Source organism: Mirounga leonina, unplaced genomic scaffold, assembly GCF_011800145.1.
Source record: "Mirounga leonina isolate KUSES-001 unplaced genomic scaffold, KU_Mleo_1.0 Mir_118, whole genome shotgun sequence".
Taxonomy (NCBI): Eukaryota; Metazoa; Chordata; class Mammalia; order Carnivora; family Phocidae; genus Mirounga; species Mirounga leonina.
Genome location: NW_023270277.1, coordinates 2,164,876 through 2,187,579, shown reverse-complemented (window position 1 = coordinate 2,187,579; position 22,704 = coordinate 2,164,876). Strand labels below are relative to the sequence as shown.

The 22,704-nt window shown below is 49.1% G+C and overlaps 2 protein-coding genes across 2 annotated transcripts in view; both read right to left on the bottom strand.

The window, feature by feature from the left end:
- LOC118007324 (doublecortin domain-containing protein 2C-like) overlaps positions 1-1,916 on the bottom strand; it is a 64,927-nt gene extending 63,011 nt beyond the window's left edge. Inside the window, exon 1 of the mRNA XM_035000344.1 lies at positions 1,630-1,916. Coding sequence (XP_034856235.1) covers positions 1,630-1,916 — 287 coding nt within the window. The remainder of the gene's footprint in view (positions 1-1,629) is intronic.
- Positions 1,917-2,835: 919 nt separating this feature from the next.
- Positions 2,836-20,057, bottom strand: LOC118007323 (probable allantoicase). Its single transcript, XM_035000343.1, is given in 12 exon segments — positions 2,836-3,166; positions 3,881-4,023; positions 6,787-6,895; positions 8,508-8,581; positions 8,960-9,003; positions 9,005-9,113; positions 11,683-11,815; positions 12,723-12,802; positions 14,002-14,127; positions 15,267-15,354; positions 18,431-18,481; positions 19,980-20,057. Coding segments are annotated over 12 exon segments (1,224 nt in total). The 3' UTR covers positions 2,836-2,977.
- Between the last annotated feature and the right edge of the window lie 2,647 nt (positions 20,058-22,704).

Genomic DNA, 22,704 nt, shown 5'->3' with positions numbered 1-22,704 from the left:
CCCCAAAACATACACTACAAAGCTCTCAAAGCTTCTACAGCACCCCGACTCTGCGCCGCAGGAAGGGATAAACAACAGCTATTTGTTGAAGAACTGCAAGCTTGAATTTTGGGTTGCAAAGCCATTTGTATAATGAGAGCTACTAAGAAAGTTCAGAGAACTTGTAAGAAGACTGGAGTACTCCTGAGACGAAAAGTATGGGTACATCATGGAACACTTCATCTAAAACTAATGATGTAATGTATGGGGATTAACATAAGAATAAAAAAAATTAAAAAAAAAAAGAACTAAAATGGAATACAAAAAAAAAAAAAAGTATGGGTACAAACAGAACTGTGCCGTATGACCCCATATGCAATAAGACCTCAAAGGGATTGTAATACCAGTCTCAAGCAAAACAAAAAAGAATCAAACTGACATTTTGAGCGGACACCATCCAGTATGACTAACCAGTTGAGTATGGCCGACCAGTTTCCATTTCTGCAGTGACCCTGGCATTTACACACAGATGCATTTCCCCGGGACAGCTAACATCTCTCCCGCAGACTGTCTTGATCTCAACAGACACGGGGCGGGGAGTGTTTCTTTGCTCTCCACGACTTTCAGAGTCTGTGCTGTAGGCCAGCATTGCTTCTGGGCCAGGATTCTGGAGGTCACGGCTACAACGCTTGCAAGGCCTCAGGCTAGCAGGAGACACCGCTGGGAGATGCTCTTTCACACCTCAGCCAGTGCGTTCATTCGAGAATGCCCGGCCAGGTATGGCAGAACACCAGTCTGGGGCAAGCCAGCAGAGGGGCAAGCGGCGCAGTCAGACCCAGATCTGATTCCCGCCTTCCAACGGACTTCCCCAGTATTCCCCGGCATGGCTAACTGCCTTTCTTCCTCCAGATCTTCGAGCCAAGGTCACCTTTTCAGAGAGGCCTGGCCGCATGGTCACCGCCCGCCCACTCCTCGTCCCCACGCCCTTTCTGACACTCTCTAACACACCTGCTGACAGCAGGTGGACGCCCGCCCTGCCCACCCGGCGGGAGGGGGCTGTGCGCACAGGTGTGCTGTCCACCGCACCAGCGAGCTACGCGGTACAGAACGCCGCCTGCACTCGCCAGGTCACCGTGAGAAGGGGGCGACAGTGCGCCTCCGTGCTTGCGCCCACCAGGTCACGGAGCAGAGAGGGACCCGTGCGCCGCGCGCACTCGCCTGGTCACTGCCAACAGATGGCGACAGGTGTGCCGCCCGCGCTCTCCGGGCCACCCGCACGGAGGGCGACAGTGCCTCCCGCGCTCTCCGGGTCACCCGCACGGAGGGCGACAGTGCCTCCCGCGCTCTCCGGGTCACCCGCACGGAGGGCGACAGTGCGCCCCCGCGCTCCCCGGGTCACCCGCACGGAGGGCCACAGTGCCTCCCGCGCTCTCCGGGTCACCCGCACGGAGGGCCACAGTGCGCCCCCGCGCTCCCCGGGTCACCCGCACGGAGGGCCACAGTGCCTCCCGCGCTCCCCGGGTCACCCGCACGGAGGGCCACAGTGCCTCCCGCGCTCCCCGGGTCACCCGCCCGGAGGGCAGAGGGCGACCGGTGCGCCGCCCACTCGCCGAGTCGCGGAAGGGCGCGCGGAAGGGGCGCCGCACTCACTCGAGCTTCTTGAAGGGCTCGCGGCCCGCCGCCACGTACTTGCCGCCGGCCTGCAGCGCCTGCAGCTCGAGCACCGGGCGCCCGCGCGTCGGCGTGAAGAGGCGCCGCACGCCGAAGGGCGCCTGCACCTGCTCGGTCAGCTGGTCCAGCAGCGCCTCGAAGGTGGCCCCGCGGCGCCGCGGCAGCACGAACCTCCGGCCCGCGAAGAACGCGTCCCCGTTGCGGTACACCAGGATGGTCTTGGCGGGCGTGGGGTCCACCAGCGCGGGCGGCCCGCGCGTGCCCATGGCCCCGCCGCCCCGGGGCCACCGCGCACCGCTCGCCGCGCTCAGCCCTGCGCAGCCAGGGCGCCCCGGCTCCGCGCCCGCGCTGACGCCAGCCGGCCATTGTGACCACCTGCAGGCCTGAGCGGGGCAGGACGATGGCCGGGTGAGGGGCGGCAGGGAGCCGGGACAGGTGAGGGCGCGGGCATCTGAGAGCCTGGAGAGGAGAGGGGCAGGAGGAGAGCAGGCTAGGGGAGGGGGCATCAGCGAGCCTAGACAGGGGAGGGTAGCAGAGCTCAGGGGAAGGAGGGGAGAGAGACACGCTCCGTGATCCACCTCTCTGCAGCGGTGGTAGGAATGGGAGGGTGCTGAGGATCCACCCCACACTCACCACAACCTTCCCACTACACTTGCCAGCCTCCTGTGCCGGAGAGGTTGGGGGCTTGGGGGAGGGTCATCAGGACTGTCTGGATAATCAAAATTGTGGCAAGGAAGAATTGTATGGGACCACTGAGAGCCTGTGAGAAACTGGATTACTCATCAAGCTAGCACACGGTTTCTCAAAGGTTTAACATTCAGAATGCACTTCCATTTGGGGAAGAACAATTCAAGGTCGCGGGTGCCCTTGTAGAAGTTATTCCTTTTCTGGGTAGGGATGGGCCCAGAAAGAGGATGGGTCCTCTTGAGCTGAGACAATCAATGATTCCAGACATATATTTTTCCAATGGTTTTGATGGGCTTAAACTTTTAAAGGCAATAGGCTATGAATACATGGCCTGCCAAATCAGCAGACAGCAGGTACAGAATATGCTATAAATAGCAAGATCTTGTAGTGGTTTTTAAAAGTAATCTTTATGAGACCACCTGCTTTTCAAAGCCACAGACAATTTTTAACCTACCACACGCTTCATTGCGACAGTAAGTACAGATGTCAACGTGTGAGAGTGACCACTTTATTAAATCGCCAGGAATTATGTTGATCTTAGATTCATTGCTAGAAACCTCTTAAGTTTTAGGTGTTAAAGACACTTCAGGAGAAGCGTAGGACTGTGTCATCCCGTAGCCCACGCCCGCCGCACGTGGAGTCAGAGGTTGGCTCGGAAGCCCGCTTTCACAGAGAACCTCATCATGGGCTTCTCGCCGGGCCGCAGCAAGCAGATGGAGCTGGGGAAGCCCTTGAGTCGCAGACGGCTCATGCCGCTGTCGGGGGAGATGGTGAGCCTCACGTGCGTGATGACATCCCGGAGCTCCAGGGTCAGGCTGTCGAACAAGTACTTTCGTTGGCGGAGAGCTGAAAGAGAGGCAGGGAAGAGGCCCTTGTGGTAACGCAGTGTGGGGCCCAAATGGGCTGGCCCGCCGAGCCATCTGTCCGTGTGGACTCAGGGCCCATGAACCATGACAGTTACTCACTGATAGTAAGTTGGCTTACCACAGAGAAAAGCTAGTCGGGATCGCAAGCCCAGGGATTACTGACATGAACACTTGGGTCCATGATGTTTGTGGTTCTTAATAGTTAATGAACTTCTTCATTCTTACACTGATAAGGAAAAGAAAGTAAGTGACCTCCCAGAAGTCGTCACCCATCACTCCGTGGGAGCAACCCTCATGCCCCACTCTGACCCGCAAATGACTGTCCTCCCACTGGATGGGAGAGGATGCTTCTGGAACATCTCAGCATCCATCCCACAAGAGGACATGCTGTTATAGCTTTAAATATGCTACTCATCCCTTCTAAAAAGTTAATATACTGCAGAAACATCTTCCATATACATATATATGGAAGTATGTATATATTCTTTGCACATGATGATTTAAAACAAAACTTGGTTGTTAGAAATGCAAAGGTATGAACTAGAGCCTGTGTTTTCATGACATAAATGCACAGATAACAGTTTTTAGAAGCTTGTCCATGTTACTGTGAAGCCGATCAGAAGGTTTGGAAAGCAAATCTGAGGGATGCGGCTAGGCTGGGGGCCAGCCTGCTCAGCTCCCCATGGGTGCCACACCTTGGTGACTGGCAGCAGCGGTTTCCACTTATGGCCCGGAAGCTCCCACTTCTGCTTCATCATGTCTTCTTCCTCCTGAGTCGTCAGGATACAACCATCCAGCTTACAGCTGTCGGGAGAATTGCCTGTCAGAGCAAACGCAGGGTGACTCTCTCTATTCTGTTTATACTCAGCACTTTGGCTTATACGGTCTTGGACTTTTTAATCAAATCAAAGACCCAGCAAAGAACAGATTATTCTCTCCGAACAGAAGCAAAGGTGTGACGTATGTGAGAGAAGGAAAGCACCCAGCAGGGATGGGGTTGGATCGCCTGATGAAATGTAGGTGTGTGTTTCAGAGGAATCAGAATCGACCTGACATCATTAGCCAGCTGGCATGTTGGAGTTTGGATGTGCAGCATTTTACTTTGAAAGTTGAAGGCAATAAGCACCCTAGATTGCAGTTAAGTACTTGCATGGGGCTGTGTGGTTCACCTGAAACTATTTTGAAGCTGGAAGATACTTTCTTATGGTATCGTACGTCGTCACGTGAAGTAAAGAGACCGAGCTAAGTCAACCAGTCAGTGAGCAGCACCAACCCAAGTGCTGTATTCCAGGTGTGCTCACTGTTCCCCAGGTGAGACGCAGGGTCCTGAGTCTCTCTTCTCTCTGGAATTCATCAGGGTTGTGTCCAGTGGGGTTGGAGGGCCACACTCTTTGTGGGGAGACCACTTTAGGCATCCCCTAAGACTTTAAGATCAGCAGAGGAGGGGTTGCTGATAAAGAACCTGACAGAAGGGCACCTGGGTGGTTCAGGCATTAAGCGTCTGCCTTTGACTCAGGTCATGATCCCAGGGTCCTGGGATCGAGGCCCACATTGGGCTCCCTGCTCAGCAGGGAGTCTGCTTCTCCCTCTCCCTCTGCCTGTCACTCCACCTGTTTGTGTTCTCTCTCTCTCGCAAATAAATAAAATCTTAAAAAAAAAAAAAAAAGAACCTGACAGAAAAAAAAATGCATTGTTCTCATGCCCCCTATAGCTCATCTCTTAAAACAGTGACCTCCAAGGTGGGTGAGCACGCTCCCGGGTGCACACGGAAACCCAAAAGATGCAGGAGGAGAACATGAAAGCCACTATTTCTGTTTCTATTTCTCTAATATCTATGCACATACATGCGTATCTATTAGGCCTTGTGTATTTGAGAGGACAGCTAGATCCTGGCACGCCCCCCACTCCACGACTGTCCTCACGTGATGCACGGAAACTGGAGAGCAGACAGCAGCAAGCTCCTGACAGTGCAGTCAGGCACCCCGTTTACACGGACTTCCTGATTGTTACCTGGTTTTAAATAAACTATCACTCACAAAATTAACAAGTGATTTTAAACTATCCATGCAGACACCCATGGATTAAAGATAGCACCAGAAATGCAAGCATCCACAAACCACGAGAAAAAAGCAGAGCTGACATCACCGCTGATCCAGAATGAGCTCTTCATCAGCTGTGTTATTTACCCCAAATATACGGACGTAGTGAAAAGAAGGGCCACATGCACCCCAATGTTCATAGCAGCAATGTCCGCAATAGCCAAATTGTGGAAAGAGCCCAGATGCCCTTCAACAGATGAATGGATAGAGAAGATGTGGTCCATATATACAATGGAATATTACCCAGCCATCAGAAAGGATGAATACCCACCATTTGCATTGGCATGGACGAACTGGAGGGGATTATGCTAAGCAAAGTAAGTCAAGCAGAAAAGTCAATTATCATACGGTTTCACTCATATGTGGAACATAAGGAATAGCGTGGAGGACCACAGGGGCAGGGAGGGAAAACTGAATGGGAAGCAATCAGAGAGGTAGACAAACCATGAGAGACTCTGGACTCCAGAAACAAAATGAGGGCTACAGAAGGGAGAGGGGTGGGAGGATGGGGTAACTGGGTGATGGTATTAAGGAGGGCACGTATGGTGATGAGCACTGGGTGTTATACGCAACTAGTGAATCGTTGAACACTACATCAAAAACTAATGATGTACTACATGCTGGCTAACTGAACATAATAAAAAAAAAAGAAAAGTGAAAACAGTGACCCGACAATCAGATCTAAAGTAGTCTTCCAAAAATAGGTCACAATGATCAATACTTGAAATAATTCACTTAAATCCACTACCACTGAAGAAGAGCTTCACTTTAAATATATATTGTGTCTTGGCGTGGTAAATGAGTGAAGTCACAATGATTCACAAGACATTTAAACATCAAGGCATCCAAAATAGGAGTATAAACTGCCACCATTTACTGACAACTAAACAATCACAAGACACCCAATCCAGTACGTATGAAAATTTCACCCGACAGTATAAAGGTTTAATATCCGCTCTTGAACTTTGTCGATATAATGACACATGTATACATTTCATAGGAAAGTAGGTTTCGAATATCAGGGGTGCTTCTGCAAATGTTTTTTTTTTTTTTTTAACGGAAGGGCATGGTTTTGAAAATGTGTAGCTCCCTGCCTTAAAAGTCCAATCTGGAGTGGAAATGGTCATCCCCAACCAATCTGCTTCGTCCCCCTCCCCCCAGTAAGAAGACGCCATCCAGTTCTTCTCATGTCCTAACCAGAGGCTATTTCACACTCATTCCAAGTGAGATCCAGGGCCCCTATAGTATAGAGTCTTCACAGAATCTCGTCTGACTCTGGGGGCGTCATCCAGTTGAACTCTGACATTTTATAAAGACGAAAAGTAGGGCACCAAGAGTTAGAGGAAGTTGCTCAAAACCTCACATCTGCTGAGGGTAAAAGCTGAGTCCCCAGCCCACCATCCTGAGCTCCACGCCCACAGGACCACATTATCTCTATAACCAGCACACTGGTTATATGCACTTCCTGACAGCCTTACACTTACCTTTAAAATGTGTTGTATCAATTTCTATTTGAGTTATTACTCCAGGATGTGCCAATCGGAAAACTGCCCATTCACAACCCGGAATAAGGAGAATGCCGTTCTCGTCATTCTGGAATGATGAGAGAAGAATGATGAGGAAGAAAAAAAAGATAAGCCAGCTTAGTGCCATTTGAGAAACTAATTCTGGAAACCAGCAAGTGAAAAATGTTGACATGTATTTATGATATTTCTTTTATTTCTTACTATAAAAGTGTGTTTCCTAGGCCCTGATATGTAAATTACATTTTGTGTTAATTGTCTCTTTGCCTATTATTCCTTAAATGCCTCATCTGGACTCATGAGCTTATTGGGTAATTGGTAAGTTTTTACAAATTTTTAATAGGATTTTCTATGTCGACGTAAACTCATGTAGAAGGGTCTGTGTCTGAGCCCCTGGTCCTCTGATCAGTTTGTTTTGATCTTTCAAAGTAGTTATGTTCTTGGTCAAATCCATACCAATAAATGATCTGCACCCAAACCTTAGTTTCTGGCAATGGGATTATGTTCATTTTCTTTGGAAGTATTGGTTGACATGAACACTGACCCAAGAAAGGGGGTTTACCAGTAAGTTTTCAGTGGGATTAACACACAGAAAGGTGTTTTGTTTTGCTTTTGTTTTGACTTTTGCAGCTCACATTAGTCACTGGCCAAAATGAACAGCTGAGTAATCTCAAGAGACCCCGATCTGTCACACATCCACAGTGGTCTCATCCAAGGGCACACAGAAAACAAAATGATTCAACTGGTGTTTTCTTCTCCAGGTTGACCAACAAATTTATCCATGGGTTTTCTATCATTAAATTGTAGATCTGCATTTCTTTATTAAAGAAACGGGGTTGGGGGGGTGCCTGGGTGGCTCAGTCTGTTAAGCATCCAACTCCTGATTTTGGCTTAGGTAGTGATCCCAGGGTCAGGAGATTGAGTCCCAAGTCAGGCTCCACGCTCAGTGGGGAGTCTGCTTGGGGATTCTCTCTCTCCCTCTCCCTCTGCTCCTCCCCACCCCCTTGTGTGCTCTCTTTCTGTCTCTCACTCTAAAATAAATAAATAGGGGCACCTGGGTGGCTCAGTCGGGTAAACGTCTGCCATTGGCTCAGGTCATGATCTCAGGGTCCTGGGATCAAGCTCCATGTTGGTGGAGGGAGTCTGCCTCTCCCTCTCCCTCAGCCCCTGCTCATGCTCACTCTCTCTCTCTCTCTCTCTCAAATAAATAAATAAAATATTTTTAAAATTTTAAAAATAAAAAAAATATAGAAACAAGGACAGAGCAGTGATGCCTTAGAGTGGCTGGTGTGGCCAGCATGGGGGCCTTCCAGGTTCTGCCCTGACGGTACACTGAGGCAGCAGGGGATCCGGAAAACAGGGAGAACTACTTCTGGAACATTGCCTGAGAGCTTTCTGAAATAAGCATTTCCTTGATGTAAATTTTTTTTTTTTAAAGATTTTATTTATTTGTCAGAGAGAGAGAGAGAAAGCACAAGCAGGGGGAGCGGCAGGCAGAGGGAGAAGCAGGCCTCCCGCCGAGCAAGGAGCCCGATGCGGGCGGGACCCGATCCCAGGACCCTGAGATCATGACCCGAGCTGAAGGCAGATGCTTAACCAACTGAGCCACCCAGGCGTCCCCCTTGATGTAAATTTAAAACAAGATTTAGAAAACTTTTCTGTGGCTGTTTTGGACTCCTTACCTCTAATACTGGCAGCCTGTCCAGCCTTCTCGCGGTCTCCCAGCCATCTGCCACAGACCTGGCCTTTCCAACTCCTGCCGAGAATGACATGGTTTAAGGGGAACATCACAGGATTTTATCTTAAATGTGAGGATGAATGCATTGGCGTCATTAAATCACAGATTCCATGCACCTGACCACTGCTACACAAATCATTTTCATTCAACTTAATGTTTTGGTAAATTCACATACAGCCAGAGGGTTAGTAAGTTTTACTTTTCCCTTTAGGCCAAAATTAGGAAGGAAAATTTCTATTGATTTACTTCACATCATAAAGGCATCAAACCCTATGTGTCGATGGTTAATCCCATCCACTCCTGTGCTTCCTCTTAAATCATTCATACCATACAGGGTGCTTAATGTTGATGCCCAGACATCCCAAATAAAGGCCAGCTCCCAGAGCATCATCTTACCTATCATATTGTTTGGATGCCCAAAGTGTGCATTGCTGAATCCTACAGGCACCCCCGTGAGCGATGGCCACTAGGTCAAAAGGTTCTTTGGGGTCAGCTGCAGTCCAGTCTTTCTGTCCAGTACCATATACTCTAAGACGTGCAATTCCACCGTCTAAGAAGGAAGGAGGACATAGTTATTTCTCACTTGGAAAGGTGGCTGTTTGTGGGTCGTAAATGACAAAGCCCTCCACATCCTGCCTGCTCTATTTCTCAAATACACCAACTCTACTGCCCCAGGGCCTTTGCACCTACCATTCCTTTGTACTGGAACAACTTTCCCAGCTCTCCAAAAGACAACTTGTTGTTTTTAGGTCTCACCTTTAGTGTCATGGTCTCAGAGAGGCTTTTTCTCTCACTCTCTAGCTACCTCCTTCCAGCTCTGCCTGGCCCTGCCTGATTCCCCAGGTCGGGTGTACCATCCCTTCCCATATTTATTTCAGAGTTCAATTCACAGTCTGAAATTATCTTGTCACTTTATTTGTTTAAGCCCCTGCTGATATCAGTCTCCCAGAACCAGAGTATAAAATCTTTGAAAGCCAGAATAATGATCTATCTCTATCATCTCTATCTAGAACTGGTCCTGGCACATAGTAGGTGCTCACATTTTTTATTGGATTAATAACTCCAAGAAGGTCAAAAGGAAACTGGGAAATTCACCATAGATATAATGTTTGATGCCGCAAATTAGCATTGCTAAATCCTACACAGACTCATACATGAGCATTATGTTTTTATTTTTATAACAACATATTGCTTAGCAATGCGATTGAGAATAGAAAAGATAATATTCACAAAACCAGATCGTTTCTGAGAACCACAGCAGCCAAGATTAGGTCTGTAGAGCAGAATCAGATAATGTGAGTTGATGTTGGCATAAAGTGAATATTTTTATTTGTTTGGCCAGTACTTCCTAGAATATGGGAGCAAGCTTTGTACATATAGAATTTTTCATTAATCAGAGTATTCTACTGAAACCAAACCCTATATATTTTTACATGAAAAATTTGATGAAACTGAATGATCTGAAAAAATTTCAGTAGAACAGTCTTGACATTTACAATAAATAAAACCAGACTATGTTAGCATAATACCCTAAAAAATATACTAGAGGGAGTAATTTAGCAGAAGCTAACCTATGAGCACCACTGCTCTGGTTCACTGGACACGGTGATCCTCTTTGATGGTATAGAAGATACTTGTTTGTTGAGTGTAAAGCTGACTTGATATTTTAAAAAATAAGATTCTTCTTTACAGAGTTAATATCCAGCCTCACTTTTAATGAAAACTATCAAGGATATTAGACATGCCCCTCCATGTTCTGAGGGTGACTCATTTAAAGCAACCTGTTGCCATCCTATATGCCCCATCAGGTTGTCCTACTGCTTCCTTCCCCTTTATACTTGGACCCCAGGAGAAAATATTTGCAAATCATATATCCAGTAAAGGATATGTATCTAGGATAATATAAAGAACTCTTACATACTCTTACATAAAAAACAAAAACCCAACTTAAGAATGGGCAAAAGATACTTTTCAAAAAAAAATGTTTATAAATACATGTGTACATATACACATGCATATATAAACATACTCAAATGGCCAAAGTAAGGAACTGAAAATATGCTCACCATCATTAGTCATTAGAGAAATGCAAATTAAAACCACAGTGAGATACCACTTCACATCCTCTAGGATGGCTACAATAAAAAAGCCTGATAATAGTAAGTGTTAACAAGGATATGGAGAAATTGGAACCCTTCACACTGCTGGTGAGAATATAATATAATGCAGTCATTTTAGAAAATAATCTGGTAGTTCCTCCCAACAATTAAAAACATAGTTATCATATGACCCAACAATTCCAATCCTACATATATACCCAAATGAAAAACTTGTACAGGAATATTTATAGCAACATTATCCCTAGGTAGCCAACAGGTGGAAACAACCCAAATGTCCATCAACTGATGACCTGGATAAACAACGTGTTTTATCTGTACGGTGGAATATTATTCTGCCATGAAAAGGAATGAAGTACTCCTAATAATGCTACAACGTGGATGAGCCTTGAAAACACGCTAAGTGAAAGAAGCGAGTCACAAAAGACCATTTATATGAAATGTCCAGAATGGTCAACTCTGTCAAGGCAGAAAGTAGATTAATGGTTGCTTAGGGCTGAGGGAGATGAGGGTTGATAGTAAGGGTACAGGATTTCTTTCTGAGGTGATAAATCCTTCTAAAATTGACTGTGGTGATGGTTGCACATTGCTGTATATTTCTGTAGACTTTAAACCATATACTGACGTATACTATAAACCACTGAACTGTGCACTTCAAGTAGGTGAATTGCATGGTATGTGAATTACATTACAATAAAGCTGTTAAATAAAAGAAAATGAGGGATATTTGCACACACTACTTGATCTGCTAGTGTGCCCGGTGAAATAGAAATCGTTAGAAGCTATTTAACCTAATACAGCTCAGTTCCATCATATCCTAATTGACCTAATGCCTTTTCAATAACTACCAACGATGGTTGGGTTGGAACAAGAATTTCCTAGAGCACAAAAAGGGCAAATTATAACCCTAAAATGTTAGAGCGATGAGTGACTTCACTCTGAAATATGCCCACATTAAGTAAAGAAGCCACAGAACGACAGATGGGTCCACATCATATTTACCCGGGAAAATGTTGAGTCTCACGTGACTCCATCTCTGCTGGGAATTGACAGGAAAATAATTGTGGCTGGAAGCCGGCTTTCCTGGTTTAAGCTCTGTCATAGGGACCAGGTAGTTCCAGTCATTGGACTTCAGCTAGCAATAAATATAAAAATGTTAGCAGCGGCTCCGGGGAATGGTAAATTTTCTCATCCTAGTGCTCACGTAGGGCCTACAGGATAGAGATACTTTGGAATAAAAATTGATGATGGATGTCTAATAAAATACTTTAATAAAAATACTAATAAAGATTAAGTCTCGGGTTTACTAAACAGAAAAAAGGCCTGAGGGTTTTTTCATCCTGATCAAAATAGCCACTGGGTGATGGTGGCAGGAGAAAAGGCAGGGGGGTTTGGGAACGAAGGACAAGATCTGAGATTCCCTCTGGGGATTCTTAGAAGAAACCAGAATGGTTATGTGAACATTCAGGAAAAACTGGGCTGTCCTCAGGGACCCTGAGACCTGGGGTTGACCAGTGACTTGAATGTTGTGACCATTTCCTTTAGATTCTTGTTCTTTAAACTGTTGTTGTTACTTATTTTCCAGTCTGTTATGATCAACATTTTTGTAAAACAGAGTATAAATTAATTACTAGACAAACTTTAAAAAACAAGAATGTACCAAAACACAAGCCCAAGTTGTTTATCAAACTCATCAGGCATAAAGTTTGCTTTGTCAAACTGCTGTATAAGAAGTATGTAAGCTATTACTGTGGATTTCTGTATTTATCTCATCAGGGCAGCATCCGGTGGATGATCATAGGTAAGCAGAGCGCCCTGAGACACACTACTCCAGACCTCACACGGGCCATGGCATTCCCTCGTACAGGGGTTGCATGAACCATTCGAGAAGCATCTGCAAAGTCACGCCGGGCCAGTAAATGAGGGGAGGTGTACCTGGGTTGAATGTCCCAAAGAAGCACCCTCGTGGCCAGCCATACAGAGCAGTTCCCTTGCCGTCCCAACCACCATGACAGGTCCCCGGATCCTGTTTGCAGGCTCACCTCAGCAACAGCCTCAAACTCCTCCGGCGTGGCTGCCACTCCTGTCCTGACTCCTCTCTGTGGGATTTCTGGTTGTTTATCTGAAGGCAGATTGACCAATAGGGTTATGGTTCGTGTTCAAAATCAAAAAGAATATAGTCTCATAGTGGGCTGTATGTTCATTTTCATTCTGTCAAATAAACCCAAAGATGACATTTCCTAAGTCAGAGTGTCAGATGACCAAAGTAATAGACACACTTGAAGTTCCTCGATATTTAAAACACTAAGTAATCCCAAAAAGTCCTGCAAAACATATGGTAGGACATTTGCTTGTCAAAATAATACATACCATTTCCAGGTTAAGTCCAACTGCAACAGATGTATCATGACTAGAGTTTTTAGAAGTTGGATCAATGGAAATTCTGGAACATTGCCAGGCCAGTTCCAGAAACAGGACCCCCCCACCCCGCCACCCCTGGCATCCTTGGAATTGATATTTGGGCAATATCTGGGACAATTGCTGAACTTGCAGAAGGAATCTTACTGTTTGTCCTTAGTCATTTCCTGTCTCCAGAATAGCATCTCTCCATCATCCCCTAACTTTTCAGGTTCCCCCACTGTCATCAGGAGCAGGGCCCATCCTTCCACAGAGCCTCATTCAGAGCTACCGATGCAATGCTCTCAGCGTAAATTTGCCAACTGTCCTGATTTATCTTCCCTAAGTACATGCATATGCACACACATAATGGTACCTATTTCTAAAAAAAAAATAATAATAATGCCGGGACCAACTTCAGATTATGCCAATTGAAGGAATAAAAACCCAGATCTAACTTACAGAGCCTGTGTGATTCATGTGGTCCAGCATCCCACAAAGCAGCAAGGAACCCTCTCCGAAAACCCTGTGGCTACTGCATCATTATGCACACTGGGAGAACCGAAAAGAAGCTGATACCACACGTCCAGAGCTGGCCCAGACATGGCGCCACACTGTCCAGGTAGCCCACTGCCTGCCACCCTCCCCTGCAACCTCTCCCCAAACCTCACGGTGCCAGGAGGGTATGCCTCTAGGTGAGGCCTCAAGAGTGTGGGCATAATGAACTCTACATTTGGTCAAGCTAAAAATCAAAGATCACAGAACACTCTATTGGGAATCCAAGTTCTACAGCTCCGTGGCAGTAAAGTGGCCTTAGACAAGTCGCTGAACCTGTCTGGATGGAAAGTGCACATCAGGGGGCTGGGCCAGATGACCCCACAACCCCACAGTGCTCATTCTGGGGGCCGGTGGTTCCCAGGGCACCTTCTTCCAAGTTTGCTGCTTGAATTGACATTCGAGGAGCATAATCCCCCATGAAGTAAGAAATGTCCACATCGAAGCCTCGGATAATCCCTTGTATCCCCAGCTTGATGATGCACCAGTCATGACCTACGAGACGTGAACAAGGACATCCCGTCAGGTTTAACTCGTTAGATGAAGCGTGGGGTTGAACAGAACTGAAATGAAAACAAGCAGCACCCTCCTCCTGCCACAGAAAAGTGCACACAGGTTAACTCTCAGCTGTGACTTAAAGATCTCCTATAACATGGCCATATGTGGCTGGCCGCCGTGCCCCACGAGAACCCGTGTTCCAATCACAGCAGGACATGCATATAGGCCTTGGATCCAGGGAGACCGGATTCTGGTTCCAAAGTAAAAACTGGCCTCTCTGAGCCTTGTTTCTACAACTGCGAGATCAGCTTCCAAAAAGGTCAACTGTGACTGTGCACAGTGTAGACAAGACCCCACCCAGCTCACCAGGTGCTCATTGTGGAGCTGGGCCTCCAGAAGCGGCCTGCTCACCGTCACCTCAGGCTCTGGGGACTTCCTGTGGGGCCCCACCCAGCTCAGCCCCCTGCGTCTGCTAAAGTCTAAGAAGTCTCCAAGTTGTAGATCACCAAGTAGTTCTTGGTTACTTGCAGTCCGATGCAGACCCACCTTTAAATGCCCAGATTCATTGGAATCTGATCGTGTCTGGAGTACCTTAGAAATACCCAGTATCTCTGTAATACTTGAGACAGACCCCCCCCAAAAAAAACCCCAGTTATTAGCCTAATGCTGGATTAGTTTGCTTTTACGGACATTCCTTCAACTTCAAAAGGAGTATTTTGATTGAGCCTGATGAGTAGCAATGAGAAAAAGTAGATCCTCAGGTGACAGGAAGCGTGTGCAGTGATGGGACCGGGGCTGAGTGAGTGAGGCTGATTCCACAGCAGCTACGTGGGGATAAGAGCCCCTGCCCCAGGGAACGGGGGTGAAGGCCCACCGCAAATGAGCCACACCGCTCGGGGAGGTCCTCGCCGCCCCCCACAGCCTCACCGACATGTCCCAGCGGTGTGCACGCCCTCCTTCCCGCCTGCCGGTGCACATATGACCCCTTCCTACGTCCTCAGAGCCTAATGTTCAGAAGGGTCATCCGAGATACGGAGCATTCCAAGGGCCCGTGACCAAGTGACCGGAAATGCACACAGGCTTTCCAACACCGTGTTTAAGCTTCACCGCAGTGAAAGAAAGAGAGATCTCGTTACCTGGAATCCTTTTCCTTCTGGTCTCCCATCCATCCATCCACTTCCCAAACTCAGTGTATTCGTGTACTTTGAAGCTTGGGCTGTCACTCTAAAGCAAAGATGCACAACAAGTCCATCGTTAACACCCATGCGAGGGCCTGGGCTTCCGGCATATCCACTCCCACCCCAAAGGGACAGGTGGGCCATGCCCGCAGGGACTCTGTGGGACTCCTAGGTAGGTACAGGGGAGTCTGCTACTACCTTCACACACAGGGACCCCATTCCAGATCGGGGGTGCCTTCTTATCTTTGTACCACCTCCAGAGAACGAAATTCTGCTTCTCTGTGGGCGGGCCTCAATACACAGAACAAACTGCTATAGCAATAGGTAAAGCCCCGTCACAGTTCATTCTGCGGCCCCGCAAACCACGCAGCTCCCTGTTGCAGCCTATATGCATCCTGAAAGGAGCAAAGACAGAGAGGACAGAGTTCCCAAGCAACCTAGAAAAGACTGCTTAACAAGGAATCCGGCCAAAGAGTGTAAGTGGCAGGCTGGATGCTAGGGCCCAGCTGAACACTTAAACCCCAGCCCTCAGAGCTGCTCTGTGCCCACAGGGGGAAAAACAGGATGGTGTGAGGCTCAGCTCAGCCCCTTATTGCCCCTGGACAAATAGGTGAGCCCCCACTGCTTCATCCTGAAGAACGGGGATGGTGAACACATCCCTTGCAGGGCTGTTATGAGGTTGAAATAATACGTGTGAAAGCCCCCATCAATAGCATAGACTCAGAAATTGTTGTGCTTGGTGGGTGGCCAAGCTGGGGGACATTTGCACTTTTTACATCAACTCAAGTACAAGGAGAGTCTTATGTTTCTGCTTAGGAAAACCTCCCCAGCAGGTGCAGAGGAAAAGAACAAAGTCACGAACACGCGGTATTGGTATTGGGGCCAGGCTGGGCCCCCGTGGAGATGCTATGTGGGGCAAAACCGAAGGTCCACACGTGCTCAGACGCAATGCCCGACCTCCTGTGCCTCAGCTTCTTTGTGTGTTAAGGGCAGAGATACAGTGCCGTGTTCCTTCTGAGGTCATGGCAAGCATTAAAATTGTTGGAGCAGTGCCTGGCATATGGTAAGGGCCCAATATTTGTTTAGCGTTATTATGTCCAAGTTGGTGGCATTTGAATTGTGTTACAATCCGAACACATCTAAAGACAATCTGAACTCCAGTCTTTCCCGTGTCCATAGGGGATTCAGAAGCTTTGCTGCGAACCCAGCAAGAGAAAAGGGGGTGCACCACCCACGGGAAGCCCAGCGCTCGCTCAGCCCCAAGCTTCCTGGTACTCGGTGTAGCTTTGGTGGCAGGGGGTCCTCGCTGGTGCACTGTTGTCCTGCTGCCATGGCAACCGGATCGACATGGAAGGAAACTCGCGACTCGACTGGAAACAGCACTTTCACAAAAATGGTACTCACCAAATGAGGACAAATCAGCTCGTAGAAAAGGAACACCAAAGCCCCATCCCAGGGGTAAACCCGCACGTGTGCCAATCCCTGCACACGGATGTTCATCGTAGGTAAAATTTAACCAACCTAAATGTGTGTCAGCACAGGAAAGGGACCCGGTGGTGGGCAGTTCAGGGGCCACCAGACCGTGCCCCTCTGCATGGGCAGAACACGCGCACATCCCATGCGACATGTCACAGAACCTTAAGTACTTTACAAGTACATGTATACAAATTTAAAAACAGACAGCAGGACTACTTTCTATATACAGATATATTTATTTAAAAGTATGAAATATATTAGAAGAATGTGCCAATCTCGCAGTAGTGTTAATTCTATAAAGGGAAGGAGTGGATGGGCATTAAAGTGGGTGGTGAGAGGGACCTTAGCTTTATCGGTGGTTTGTTTGTTTTCAGAAAGGAAATGTACCTATGTACACACACACGCATATTATACGGATATATGTACACACGTGTGTGCAGATATGTATGTGTATATAGAATATATATATATACTTGAGTGTAATATAAGAAAAAGGCCCCATTCTTTGTCCCATCCCCCTCCCAAGCCCAGCACCTCACAGACAACCACACTTCACCATTCAGTGTGTATCCTTTTAAACACTGTTTTATGTACGTACAACACGCATGAACCTTCCGTTGCCGGCATGCGTGGAGAGCACTAGCTCATTCTTTTTAGTGGCCACATAGTATTCCACATCTGGAAGCTCATATCATGGGCTCTTTAACCAGTTCCCCATCAGTGGACATTTAGTTGGTTTTCTCCCATCCGGACAACACCGTAATGACTATTTTCTACATATCTTTGCCTATTTATGCAAGTAATATCAATCTGTGGAACAGCTAGGCCAAGGCGTGTATGCATTTAAATTTCCTATAGAAAGACATATGGCAAAATGATCAGAGCTTTGACCTCTATTAGCTGTGTGACCTAGAACAAGTAAATCAACATCTCTGTTCCTCATTTTATTATCATTTTCTCTGAGGAGTAAGTTCATATAATTGACAAGATGCCCTTAACATGCTCTAGACCTGGCTAGCTCCCGCCCAGGAAGACTGACCGGAGGGCCAGTGAGCACGGCGGAGGCTCACGGCGGAGGACAGCATGCTGGCCAGCGGGCAGACACTCTGGCTGCAGTCACACTCGGTGTGCATGGGCGTGAACGCTGTGCACAACTGTGCTTGTCCGCCCACTCGCAAGAATTCACACCCCACAGCTGGTGTGACAAGGTTGCCGGATTCTAGCTGAGGCTCCCTTCTTCCCTCTATTTGTCAGCATTTTCTGGGCTTTCTGTTCAGTTTTTAGTAAGTATGTCCTACACTTTTATAATTATGATAACATTTTCCAGACTTTCGAGATGTGTGCCAGTTTTCTTCCCAGCACAGTTTACAGATCACGAACTCCACGTTAGACAGAGGACAAAATACGAGGATCTCAGTAATTTCCCCATAAAGCAGTGCAGTCCCAAATCCCTGTGTCAGGTGCCCGTCTGTCTCCAGCGTGTCTTAGCATGAGCTGGAGCTGGTTTCTACACGTTTCTACTGTTCTAACATGCTAATTCACTGGCACACATTCCAGGACTCCCATCCCCAGCACCCCGGTGGATTTTAACTGCACAGATGGTTCTGCCTCAGCACTCCACGTTGCAGAATGCTGATGTACAATACCTTTATAAGGTTTTCCGCCGGAGCAAAAAAGTCATCCGTTGCAAATAAAATCTAGACAAATGAAGAAAGAAGTCAAGATGAAATAACCATAAATTAAAAACCATTTTATTCCATTCCCTGGTGAAACATTACAAGATGCAGTAAAAAGGAACGTGGAATTGCCAGGGGGAGAGGGACGATAGGAATTAACCCACAATGTGTGCTTTTTAAATGTCTAGACTTCACCACCTGCCTCCTCCATCCTTCCTTCCATTCACCCCCTTCACCATCTGGATGCGGAGGTGCTAACTTCTTACGCTTCACAAGAAAATACAGCAGCTCTCCTTTCCAAGAATGGAGGACACGGGGCTTTGTGATTGTCTCACAAGCAGAGCGATGGCCACCCGTGGTTTGGCCAGCTCACCGAAGGATGCGCTGCTGGAAGGTTGGCCTGGTCACTTACCAACCGAAAGCTGGACACTTTTGAGAGTGAGGGGGTTGCTGCTAATCACACCAGGAAAACAGGTGTAAAATGGATTTTCTGAGCAAAACAGGCTGCAGCCACCCCTACGTCTCCCAGGACCCAGGGACGCTGCAGGCGGGAGGGGACACCATGCCCGGATGGTGGCGGCTGGCTGCTCTGTGACCATTTCAAGCCCACGTGTTTACGACATGAGCGAGGTGTTCATCTCAGGGTGAATGTGTGTGCGTGCAGGAAGCTGTGACAGGGCCTCGTCGCCGACACCTGGTGTCAGTAAGCACTCAGCGGCTCGACAGCTGACAGGCTCAGCGGCGTCACGGCGCCGACCCTTAGACCTCAAACGTCGAGAATCCGAGGAGGACTTACCCGAGCGTTGGCTGATCTCAGGAGCGCTCCGGAGAACTAGACCCCTGCTCCCGCGGCAGCCCTCCGGCTCCTCCCGGTCGGCAGTGGTTCACCCGGCAGCAGTCTCCGGGGGAAAAGGGACCTCTGCCCCTGCGTTGGCGAGGCTCCTCCTCGTGGGCGGGGTGCGAGCCCCACAACGGCCCGGGATACTAACCCCGCCTTGCCTGCCAACACCACGCCGTTGCCCACCAGCTACAGGGACCCACGCTGGTAGGGGCCCCTAGCTTTTGGTTGGAAGGACTGACTCTACAAAGAACAGCCTCATAGAAAAGGACGCCTCACCTAAACCTGGACTTACTTCCTCTCATCTGCCCCTTGCCCGGAACAATAGTGTAATTAACCTATCATTGGTTCAGGATGTGTTCATTAGGAGACATTATCCTGTATGCTCTTGGCTTGTGAAATATTATTATCAGAAATTACAATTTCCACAGTGAACCTGTGTTAAATAAATTATTGGTGAGGACAGTCTCAGTCTCTGAGTATAATTTGCCTCCAGTGAAACACCTGGTCTCTGACCCCAGCCCTGGACCTCAAAGGTCCGGGGAAGACCTTGCTGCTTTGTAGCCGCAGGCTGTTTGGAAGGCAGAGTGTAGGGGAGTCCCTGCTGTGCGGGGGTTGACCTGCCCGCCACAAATGCGTCAGGTCAAAGCTCAGGCGAGCGGACGCATAGGAGTCCCTCACCTGTCCCGACCCTTCACCGGCTCCTTGGAAGAAGCCCTCAAAGGGCACACGGGGCCTTTCCAACCTCCCGAGGCTCATGCTCCCCAAACCCCAGCTGATGACTTCCAGAAACACTAAACCGACAGAGCATGTGGTGCTCCCCCCTCCGCCCAGCATCCCGACCGAAATGGCCCTCGCGCCTTCGCCCAGCCGGCTCCCTCTCCCCCTGGAAGACCTCACCTGGACAGCCTTCCCCAGCACCCCCCACTCGGCTGCCCCGGCCGGAGGAGATGCGCCCCCCGGCACCTGTCCTTGCCTTGACTTCCACGTCTGTCTCCCTGGTGGAGCACTAGTGTCTTGAGGGCAGGCCCAGGCCCCTCCCGTCTGCACCATACACAGTACCGTAGCACAGTGCTTGCTCGTGGGGGGTGACAGACGGGTGGGTGAGCTCATTCCGTAACCGTGTGTGGTCCTGTGACCTGCAGGCCCTGAGCCAGGCACTGCGGTTACACCTGCTCCCGGGGCTGACGGCGGAGGGCAGGACGCGGACACAGCAGCAGGCAGTGCTGGTGATCAAGACGGCAGTGATGTCCTCACAGCGCTCTGGGACCCTCGGGGGCCCAGGGGTTCCCTGTGGGGGCGGACTCCTGAGCCGGGGCTTGAGGAGAAGGAGGGGCAGGGGAGACACGCAGGCAGATGGGGCTGCAGGACCCACAGAGCTGGAGGACGACATCCGTCTGCACCTGCACTGTCCGACCTAGAAGCCACTGGCCTTGCGTGGCCATTTAATACACCTAATAATTTAATTGTATAATGTAATTATAATGAAATACATGTAATAAAATTAACAGGGCAGTTTCTCCTTGGACTAGCCACCCTTCGAGGGCTCCGTGGCCACATGTGGCTTCCGTGGGGGACAGTGCGCGCACAGAACCGTCCGTCACAGAGAGCTTTCCTTGACTGTGCGGGGAGCGCAGAGCTCACCTCTCCACCGCCACGCAATTCCCCACTACTGACACTGAGCCAGGAGGCAGACACACACCGTACGCACAGCCTGGCACCACAGGGCTTTTGCGTGGAGCGCGCTCTGCAAGTTTGCTGGGTCCCGGCTTAGGCTCGGCCAGCCTCTCCAGCGGCCGGCACCCGGGCTCAGAACCGCAGAGCTCAGGGCCAGCCCGCCAGGTGCAGGCCCGGCACAGATGGCCGCCTGGCCACGCCTGTGGGTCTCTCCAGGCTTTCCCCCGACAACAACAGGCTAGGAACTGTCCTGAGTCCCAGACAAAACCACACGGTGCCCGGCCAGCCATGGGTGCTCGACAAAGCCTTGTCACATATTTAATTTTCTTAAATAATCACAAAACATTTTATTTACCTGGTCATTCTTTTGAAAAGGCTCCATATTTTTTCCTGGCAGTTGCAGCGAGCTCAATATGCACCAGGACAGAGCATGCTAACATTTTGCCAAAGTCAACAACTTAACGCCCCTCTCCCAGCTACCCAGTTTGACGGAAAAAGCAAGGTGTCATGGCAACGCGGGGCAGGGGCTTTGGGGGTCTTGTCATCCTGCCTCCCTGCTGGCCAGAGAGCAGCAGGAAGGGGGTGCTCCTTTCATCCTTGCTCTTTGATCTTTTTCTTCGATGTGCCTCGAATGACCTGCGTGGACCAGAGGCTGCTGGTTTGTGGGGGAAAGAGCCAGACAGGCAGGCATTTTACATGTTTTTCCAAGGGATCCATGCTCCCAACCCCGAATCCTGACACTCAACTTAGACAATCAGTCACTTCAGCACTTCTTAGGGGGGAAAAAAAAAAAAAGCTCCCTTCTGCAAATGAATGTTTCCATTTGGCAAATAAATAAATGAGAAGCTCCTCTCGAGAAAGCATTAGTCAAGGTCACAGTGCCCTCTGTGGCCGAAGCTGTGGTGAGGTAGGACCTTTCCGGCCCCGGCCTCTGTGGTCATACAGGGGGAGGCCATACAGCCTGCCCCGCCAGCTGGATCAACACGCTTTCCTCGAGCCCCTTAAAATGCATGTGCATTCACTGAAGAGCTCCGAAAAACCAGGTGGACATTTTCGAGGCCGATGTCCGTTTTTCCAAATGAAGCCTAGTGTTCGGACATGTCTGTTTTCATTGGCAGAAGTGAATTCGGTTTGGGGCAGAGATCTCTCCGCAGGCCCCTGCCTCAGCCTTCCCGCCACCCCCACGCCCTGGCGTCCCCCCAGCCAGCGAGCTCCCCCGCTTCTGTCAAGGGACCTGCCCCGCTGCCCCCAAGATTCAGTCACTTAGACACTTCATCCTTCTGTTGCTAAAGCTCCATTTGCAGCTAGGAGCCTGCTGCAGGCCACTTACATGTGTTTCACTAAGATAAAGGAAAAACAACAGACCTTTGTAAAACACCGCAGAAGCACCACAGGAGATAAATCTGCAAGGAGCATGAAACCCCTATACGGTGTCACAGAGGTAGCCGGGGGGGGGGGGTGCAGGTAAAATCCAGCAACGATTTGCTCCACCCCTGTGCACACCCCTCCCCACTACTGTGCACAAGGTCAGGCCTGGAGGTCGCAGAGACCATCAGTACCAGGTCCTAAGTGTGCAAAAGGCATAACACTGGGGACGCCTGGGTGGCTCAGTCAGTTAAGCGTCTGCCTTCAGCTCAGGTCATGATCCCAGGGTCCTGGGATCGAGTCCCGCATCGGGCTCCCTGCTCCAGGGGGAGCCTGCTTCTCCCTCTGCCTCTGTCTCTCTCTC